A 9,387-nucleotide genomic window follows, 5' to 3' on the forward strand; every position below is an offset into this window, starting at 1 on the left:
TGTGGCCCTGAGGCCCTCCAGACTGGGCCGCTATGGGCCCGACCACACTTCACGGTGAGCGGGGTGGTCCTCCTCGCCGCTGGGCCTGTGCCTGGATCACCCGGCTCATTAGCTGTTCAGTGCTGATACTAAACCCTTCAACCACGTCCTCCATGCCATGTCTGATGTCTTGGGGGGTCTCTGCCGAGTCAGCAACCCCGGCTGAGGCACATACTACCCATGTACACAGACACATACACCTTTTCAAGTTGGGAATGCAGACCAGTGAAAAGCCATAGGTTGCAAGGTCTGGCCGGCTAGGCTAGTGGTATTGCATGTAACTACGCATTCACAAAGATTATCTACCAGGGGGCAATGAAAAATAGATTAGACTACACCCTGACATCAAGAGAGGCCATGTCAGACCCTGTAACAAGACCTTACTTTTTGCCAATTTGAAAAGGGCTAAAGGGTTACAGGTTTATGGACAAAGCTGACCAATATTGGGATAATATAGTCTTGCAATCCTGGACTTCAACAAACATGTGTGAATGCTTGCATGTTGCTCCTTATTCTGTGGAGTCTGCTGCACCAACAATATAATGGCAGTACATATTTGTATTGTGCACCAGGAAGACAGAAATAACATCTAAAGTGTGGAAATGTTCAGGAGGATAAACAATGTACTTTTACAAAAGTGGTTCATGCATTCATACACATCACCTAGTACAATCAGGGAATGTCAGTGTTTAGAAGTAATCTTGATCAGAAAGATCATACATGGAAAAGTCAAGACTTGTGTACAAATTATTTTATTAACAATATACAGTAGTGGGCCCTGATAGGTTCTCTCTGGGGACCACACCAAAACCTGCCCGGCACCCCTCCCAATCCTGCCAGCTTCACCTCGTAAACTGCCTACCTGAAAGGCCCAAACTACTGTCTCCGCGAAACAGCTATTATTTCCATCACAGCTTCCTGGAAAGGCCCAGGCTGTCTGTTGACTAAACTGTCAAATAAATTCCCCAAATCCGGGTATTTGGTACTGAATAGCATTTCAGCATTTTGCTGCTCCTCCAGAGTGTCAAATGGGTTGGTGCCAAATGTTGACACCCGTGTCAGACTTGACCCCCTCTCTTGGTGATATAGGTCAGAAGCCTCTGTTGGTCCTGGCAGAAGTTCCGAGGGCACTTTCATCTGGCACCCACCCTCGGCCAGGACATTTGGAATCCCTTTGCCTTAAGCAAGATAAAGAGAATGTTAAATTAACTTTTTGTATAAAGTTTATTGTGAAAAAAGTTGGTTGTTAAAAAAAAAACAACACATGCACCTATGCACACAAAATATTAGCCAAATTAGATGAAGGAGTAGGCCACTCTCGCTAAAGAATATAACATCAGGAAGTCATCCGACGTTTGAAAAGGCAGGGCAGTTGTTACGTGGTTAAGAAAAATATTGGCACAGTATGACAATACACTTGCTATTGTAACATTACATTAGGATATGATGTTCGGACAAATTCTGTTGTACTGTAATTCATTGTTAATGTTACAGTATCAGTATTTATTGTTTAAGCCTATCTACTTGCACTGAGACAAGTCTTCTGTCTTCATTCCTGCGTGCGTCTCTGATTCTATTGGCCGTCAGGCTACTGTAATTCCACAGTACAGTATTGTTGGCAACCTATGTTATTTAACATCCAATTGATGTTGATGGGTCACAGACACCAGGAAGTCATGGCATGCAAAGGATATGCAACTAAATACTAAACATGAGTATGAATACTTATGTAAATCAGATAATTCAGTTTTTAATTTTTCCTAAATTTGCAAAAATAAAAAATTACTTTTTGCTTTGTCATTATGGGGTATTGTGTGTAGATTGATGACAAAAATGACGGTGACGCGAGGGGAGAGGGAATCCTCGCAGCGAGCTCCAAGCGAGCTAAATAGGAGTCAGCTCCTACTGCCAAAATTGGCCAAGTGAAATTTATTTTCGTGTTGTGGAGAAAACTGCAAAACTGGATCAAATACCTTGAACTGTGTGACAATTCCAAGCATCAACAAACCGCTGCAGTCCGATACTGGCAACCTGACAGGTCAGGTTTGAGACACAGTATCGTACTGTGGTGTCCTCCATATCTAAAACCTCTTGGTCCACGAGGTGAACCAAGGCTGCCTTCAAGGGATAGGTGACTCGGTTGTTCACTTCAGGCCACACCCGTTCGATCCTGTGGTTCTGCAAAAATGAAGAACAGAAGGGAATTTAAAAACATCGACATGGTGTTTTTTTTAGGTCAACAGTCATGCCTGGTCAATTGAACACATATTTGGAAATAATAATATTAATTTTGAAACACCCTAATGATGAATGACATCAACATCTCCTTCCAGTTGTGGAGAGTTCCAAAGTTATCCACTTTTTTTGAAATGCCAGAAAAGGAGGGAAAAATTGTGGGATTGAATTTGGTTCACATTGAAAAGCACCACGACTGGTAGAATGTTCAGGTATTTATTTAACATTTCTGCCTTTCTGACAGTTATTGGCCTGATATGCAAAAAAATCACAGTGGACACTTTAAAATCATTCGAATCATCACTGGACATTAATGTGATAACACACAGTTCCAACCAATTAAAGAAGCTTTCAGAGTGTCTAGAGAATGAGATAATTATTTGGAATCCAGATTTTGGGAAAGTGTCCCGACTGGTGTTGATTCCAAGTCAAGTCAAGTCAAGTACTTTTACTTGTCATTTCCTCATATACAGTACAGTACACAGTGAAACAAAATGTTGTTTCTCTAAGTCAACGGAGCAATACAAAGGACATACAATCACAGGACTGACGTGTTCTCATAAAGTGACAAGTGCAACACAGTGCAACAACAACATGTAGTGCAATTGGAACAACATGTAGTGCAATTGGAACAACATGTAGTGCAATTGCAATGACTCTATACTACACTCAGAATGACAATAAAAACTTGGATCAAATGCACATTTTTATACTCACCACCATCATCATAGGGAGTCACTCAACATACATTTCGCAAGGTTGGCCCACTTAAAACCCATTAATTGAATCTTCATTTTGAGAGACAGTTTTCACCCGACTGATTTTTCAGGCCAGTTTGAGCACTTTCTGAGAGGTTATTTTGAGTTTTATACAACTTTTACAGAACAAAATCCCAAGAATTTACAGTGCCTCTCATAAGTATTCAGACCCTTGCACAGTTCTCACATTTTGTTTCCTTGCAGGCTGGAACTTTGACACATTAAATTAGGATCTTTTTCTACTGATTTACACAGCCTACACTACACTTTCAAAGTGAAAGAGAAATTAATTAAAAATAAAAACAGAAATATCTTGATTGCATAACTATTCCGACCCTTTGTCGAAAAAGCCAAAATTTACCCAATGTTTAGCATTTGGTTGCATATCCTTTGCGTGCCATGACTTCCTGATGTCTGTGACCCATCAACATCAAAAGACTCTTGATATCTTATTTTCAGTTACTCTTACAAGCGAATTGAGTGAGGGGACTAGATTCAGCTGTAAATTACGCTGGTACAGTATGGAACACATGGTTGGCTAAATGGCTGTAAGTCACCAGGTATCAAACAAGCCACAAACCATCACTCTGCTGCCAGGTATGCAGTAGATGTGGATGGATCAATTTATGGGTTTCTTCTCCTGAGAAATTTTCCTATAGAGTCCAATAGGAAAATGAGTCGGGAGAAACAACCCTTAAATTGATTAGTCCACATCTACCGCATATCTGGCAGCAGAGTGATGGTTCAAGGCTCATTTGATACCTCAGACCCTTCATGACTTACAACCATTTAGCCAACCATGTGTTCCATATTGTACCAGCGTAATTTACAGCTGAATCTAGTCCACCCACTCAATTCCCATAGAGATCCATTCAAATGCAGAGAGGTTATAGTATCGTTTGTAAGAGTACCTGAAAATAAGATATCAAGAGTCTTTTGATGTTGATGGGTCACAGACATCAGGAAGTCATGGCATGCAAATGATATGCAACCAAATACTAAACATGAGCTAATTTTGGCTTTTTTGACAAAGGGTCTGAATACTTATGAGAGGCACTGTATACTGTACGGATTCATGGTGATGCCAGCTATACTTAAACATAAAACGTAATGTATTTCTGAATTGTTTCACAGGCTTTTTCATAATGCAACATTAGATTGAGGACTGTGTCATAAGTGATATTGGGTTACATGAATGAAACTTATCAAAAGCAGGGGTTTGAGTGAGTGTCTGTCATGACAAATAAGAATTTATAATTAACAGAGCAAATTGCTCTGAGTCTTTGTCATTGAAAGAGGTAATAACAGACCTATCTACTTTACAGTGTATTACTGCTGGATACGATCTTCATGGAGCTAGACTCCCACAGGCATACATCATGATTGTCCCACTGGCCAACAATTTGAACAGACATGAGTGTAATATTAATTCAGGTTAAGATCTGTCATTATATACATGTGAATGAAATAATATAAAGGCAAGAAATACTGTTTGATGTGTAGAAAAGCTTTTTTTTAAGTACCCTTGTCGACTTCGTCTGCAGATATGGTGGCTTGTCTTGGCTAAACCTGTACTCTGACAGTTTGTCTTGAACATAGAGTGACAGGTAAAACTCTCCTCCATGGTCCACTCTGAGCTGATCCCAAAGGCCATACGTAAGAACAGCATTCCTGCTTAAACAGTGAAAAGGGGAAAAAAAAGAAAAAAAGAACTTAACCAGACAGTTTTAGCCGGTTCATTCTGTCCTGAAGCAGTGTCTCAAGTTCCACATCCTATCACAAGTAAATAAGATAAACTCCACATTTTATTTGATTTAGATGATTTAGAGATTTATTTCTGATTTTCCCCCTGTTTTCTCCCAATTTGCTGGCCAATTATACCCTATTCTATTTCAATTACCCGTGTACTGCCGACCTCCGCCGCTTGCGCAACCTGGGGAGTCCCACCCGAACCCTCCCTCAGAGCAGCTAGCCCAATGTGCTTCTCTCATTGCGACGTCCTACTCCCATCGGAAAGACCTGGATTCGATCCAGGTCCCCGGTGGGCAACTTACGATGCCAAGCGCATCGGATATTACCGCTGAACCACCACGCCGCCTCAGGCAGAAATCTTTATTATATCTTCATCTAAGATACATTTTCTGATAAAGCATGACATGATTAAAGGAAAACACAAATAGTTTGAATATATTGAGGTTGTTTACTAAATACAATGACTAAACATGAAATATCCCAGACCATCTAAACTGCTGCATCACTTCTCATTTAGCCACTATGATGTACATCTACTTGTATATTTAGGATAGTCATCTTGCTGCATGATTCCTTTGCCATGGCTTCAGGTCACGGATGCATGGCTGGTCATTCATCTATAGAATTTGAAAGTAAAATGGCAAGGTCCAGGACCAGAGGCAATAAAGCAGCCCCCCAAAATGACACTCCCATCACCATGCATAATGATAGGTATAGTGTTATAATGGTGGATGATAATGCAATGCCAATGTAAATAAGACACCTCTTGTTATGGCCAAAATGATCAAGTTTTGACTTATTATGTCCATTCAAAATTATTTCAGTAGTCTCCACAAGTCCACTGGAAGAATATTTGGACCAGCATATCAAAGGTTTTGGCTATAACAAGAGGTGTCTTATTCACATTGTCATTGCATTATCATTTTGGGGGGCTGCTTTATTGCCTCTACTCCTGGTGACCTTGCCATTATGAGGAAATCAGTGAATTCTACGTTTTTACTTTCAAATTCTATAGAGGAATGACAGGCCATGCATCTGTGACCTGAAGCCATGCCAAAGGAGTCATGCAGCAAGACGACTATCCTAAATATTCAAGCAGATATACATCACAGTGGCTAAATGAGAAGTGATGCAGCAGTTTAGATGGTCTGGGTTGACGTTGACGTACCCAAACAACATTGAAATACTGTGGAAGGACCTGTAGTGTAGTAGAGTAATGTCACATGCCAAAAATCAACTTTTTAAGTAAAGTTGGTAATAACTTTAATCAATGAAGTAGATGAATTCAACCAACAAACATTTAGTACCTACTCACCTGTACACTTCATCGTATGTAACCAGGTTATTTTTTATTGGCATGGTTGAGTGGCCAACTACTTTGCCACTATAACCATCTATGGCCACAACATATGTGACGCCATACATGGCCATCTTCTCATTTTGATCCATGTGGAGTTTTTGACCAAAATATGCCGCGTTGTATGGAACAGGATTGAGGTTCCTTAATCCCTAGGATAGATGAGACAGATGTATGAGAATTGAAGACTTGTATGGTTGTGGTTCCACTGTAATTACAAGGGCTATTAGACTTACAAGAGAGAAATGGGATAATGGATATTGTTTTTAAGAAGAGGTCATGTGATTAGCTAGACTTTTGGATGTCAAAAAAAATTAGCTAATGGCACACAGCCTTTTAAGATATTGTTCTGCTTTATTGGACAGCACTGACATAGACTGGAAAAGACGTGAGGGAGGGAGGGAAAGATCTTTCCACAGGCTGATTGGTTGCTTGGATACCTCTGTCAAACATTGTGGAATGCTGGGTTAGGGTCCCAACATTCCACAATGTATCCAAGCAACCAAGCAGTCTGTGGATAGGTCAATTGACCCTGGTAATCCAGTCCGATCGCACTGGTTTATACTTTCTGACATTTGTATCAGTGCTTTCGGTCTGGAATCTCTGTCATACAAATCAATGGTAAAAGGGGTGGCACCAATGTGCGTTGAAAAAAAACCTGGTGATTAGATCAACCATCTCTATCACTAACCTAACCTAAACCACTCCCCTAGTTCCTCAAAGGAAGCTGATTGGCCCGGACACCTGGTGTTCTGGCACAAACAGATAAGCTCAAGCAAGGCCAGACTGAAATGCGGAGTGTAATATATCCAAGTCGAACGGAGCTTCAGTCTGGATTCCAGGCTAGACTAGACTAGACCCCAGGATGTTGCAATTTACTTTTTAATTCAAAGTTCGAGACAAATAAGGTGTTCATGTGCAAACTTACTTGGCGACGTTCCTCATGGTATGGAGGCTGAACAGCATGCAATGCAGCTGCAACTCTGTGTTCAGAGGCATGGATGCCTTTGCTGGCTAGGTAGCCAGTCATCATCTTCCGACCATAAGTCGGTCCTGTCTAAAAAAATCAGAATATAAGGTTTTAGTTGTTGAAAAACACTGCCTTTGCAGAAGTTGGGACACAAAAATATGTGACAGGATCATAAAGATACATAGGCCATGGTTACACTAGTCTTTGCATGCAACTTCTGGAATCGGAATTCAAACATCCGATCACAACAGGCCGGATTTGAGTTGCGTCCACACCTGACACTGCAATGCGAGCTCTGTGGTCAGATCGCAGTTCGGATTTCAAAGTCCCGCGTCCTAGTGTTAAGCTAATGTTAGATGATAATGATAGATGACAGAATGTACAATGAAATTATATTTCCTTAGCCTAAAACCAAAAAAAATTAAGGGGTGTCTATTTTTTTTATCTATTATTTTTAAATAATCTATTTAACATATCCCTAAATTTTCAACGTCTATTTATTTTCTTATAAATCTTAATCTTTTTTAAATTCACATTTTAATAATGCATATCAAATTTTTAACTTTATACTCCATGAACTGTTTAATCTTTGTCTTTTTAACCCTTTATATACTATGAGCTATAATTATGTTTTAACCCTTTACACTAACAAGGATAACTAAACCCAAGACTTCCGGTTTAGCCTTTACAATAAAAGTGGTATGATATAAACGTTTTATGAATATAGATTAAAGCTAATTTATCTTCATGCAATAATAGAAACCAGCACTGGCTAGGTGTTTTTATGCTTAATTTGTTATTTTATGTGCAAAATAAAGGTTTTGAATGGAAATGTGTCTCCTATGTAATTGAGCAGACTCAAGCTTTTATGTTGAAGAAACCGGTTCAGCGTTGTAACAGTTGTAACCTAGCAACGTACTGAGCGGGCGTAAGGTGGTGAAGAGACTTAGTACAATAAAATATTATCTAAATAAAAAAGTGCAATAATAGTGTATTCACATTATAAAGCCTAGATACAAAATATAATCAAATAAAAACAACGTGATTAGAACAATGTTTTAGGCTGGTTTGGCCATGTAGTCCCGTGCGTAATATTCAATGTTCTCCCCGTGTTTCAGTGCAAAGTGCATGGACTGAATAAGTGTCACACAGTATAAGAGTAGATTAAATAAGTATAGATGAAATAAGAGTCATTCTCTGATGTGTACTGGTGCGGTGCTGCCTTTGGACAAATGTCTTCCATTTGATAAACAGCTCTCCGTTTTCTACACAGTCGGTCAAACCACAGACTTGCACTCGCATTTTTCCCCTCAAGGTGTGGACACAGGTGTGTCAGAATCAGATGAGGATTTCACAAATTCACCATCAATACTGATAGCATTGATCCCCGACCAGGATCATCTCCTCCGTCTGAATCCATCTTATGCTTGTAAGCGTAAATCAACGGTATGGCACCATTACGCACAGGAGATATATATCTCCTGTGCGACAGGAAATATATACCGTGCGATCGTTTCATTCTACCAGTTACATTCAAATTGATAATGAATATTTCTAACTATCGCAGCCATTCTCTCCCCACAAATTAGTACTAATGTTGGTTTCGGTGGCAATTTGTCAAACAACTACGGCCAACTAGCTGCATCCAGGGTCCAGCAGAGCTAGGCTTGCCTAGTCTTGTTATTAATATTATTACAACAATGCAGACCCCGTCCGGATCTCGTGCTAATTCTATTTTATGCTGGTTAAGCATGCCTTTTGCTTAACGAGCACAAACTGCATTTTTCTTTAAATTATCTGTGCTAAATTTTGGGGTTCTAGCTGCTTGTAACGTTACATTAAGGTATAAATATAGGTAACATTAGCATCTTATATATGTACTTAATATTATCTTACCTCTTGAACAGCTTTTACAATTGCGCCTTCCAATTGCGTGTTAGACACCAGTCCATTTTTTCTGATATGGTACTTTGCGCAGAACTTTTTAACGTTGGGGACAGATGCACCTTTCTCCAAACCCATGGAAATCAAAGTACTAGATATTTCATTAAAAGTTTTAGCTTGCAGCATCATGTTTTTAATTAATTGGTAGTGTGGCTCAAGCGCCATCTCTGCGTCTGTCTGCGGTCTGTCAGGAAGAACGGTCCTGAGCGGAAGTGGCAGATCGTTTTCGCGCGCATTTCTGACTTCCTTTCAAGCAACGTTAAAGGTGCATTACCGCCACCTACCGGACTGTGGTGTAGATCAGGAAATCAATGTCAGTGATACTACCTGGA

The 9,387-nt window shown here is 40.0% G+C and overlaps 1 protein-coding gene across 1 annotated transcript; it reads right to left on the reverse strand.

The window, feature by feature from the left end:
- Nucleotides 1-915: 915 nt before the first annotated feature.
- Nucleotides 916-9,133, reverse strand: LOC139919328 (uncharacterized). Its single transcript, XM_078285869.1, has 6 exons — nt 9,008-9,133; nt 7,070-7,198; nt 6,100-6,293; nt 4,556-4,703; nt 2,013-2,217; nt 916-1,217 (listed from the first exon to the last, which is right to left on the reverse strand). The coding sequence occupies exons 1-6, from the start codon at nt 9,131-9,133 to the stop codon at nt 916-918; spliced, it is 1,104 nt and encodes a 367-aa protein (XP_078141995.1).
- Between the last annotated feature and the right edge of the window lie 254 nt (nt 9,134-9,387).

Source organism: Centroberyx gerrardi, chromosome 9, assembly GCF_048128805.1.
Source record: "Centroberyx gerrardi isolate f3 chromosome 9, fCenGer3.hap1.cur.20231027, whole genome shotgun sequence".
NCBI classification, from domain to species: domain Eukaryota; kingdom Metazoa; phylum Chordata; class Actinopteri; order Beryciformes; family Berycidae; genus Centroberyx; species Centroberyx gerrardi.

Coding starts and splice junctions, on each gene's coding strand:
- LOC139919328 (XM_078285869.1), bottom strand. CDS start 9,133: ATGGGTTTGGAGAAAGGTGCATCTGTCCCCAACGTTAAAAAGTTCTGC. Junction 4,704..6,099: donor ACATACGATGAAGTGTACAG/GTGAGTAGGTAC, acceptor CTGTTTAAGCAG/GAATGCTGTTCTTACGTATG. Junction 2,218..4,555: donor TGCAGACGAAGTCGACAAGG/GTACTTAAAAAA, acceptor TCATTTTTGCAG/AACCACAGGATCGAACGGGT.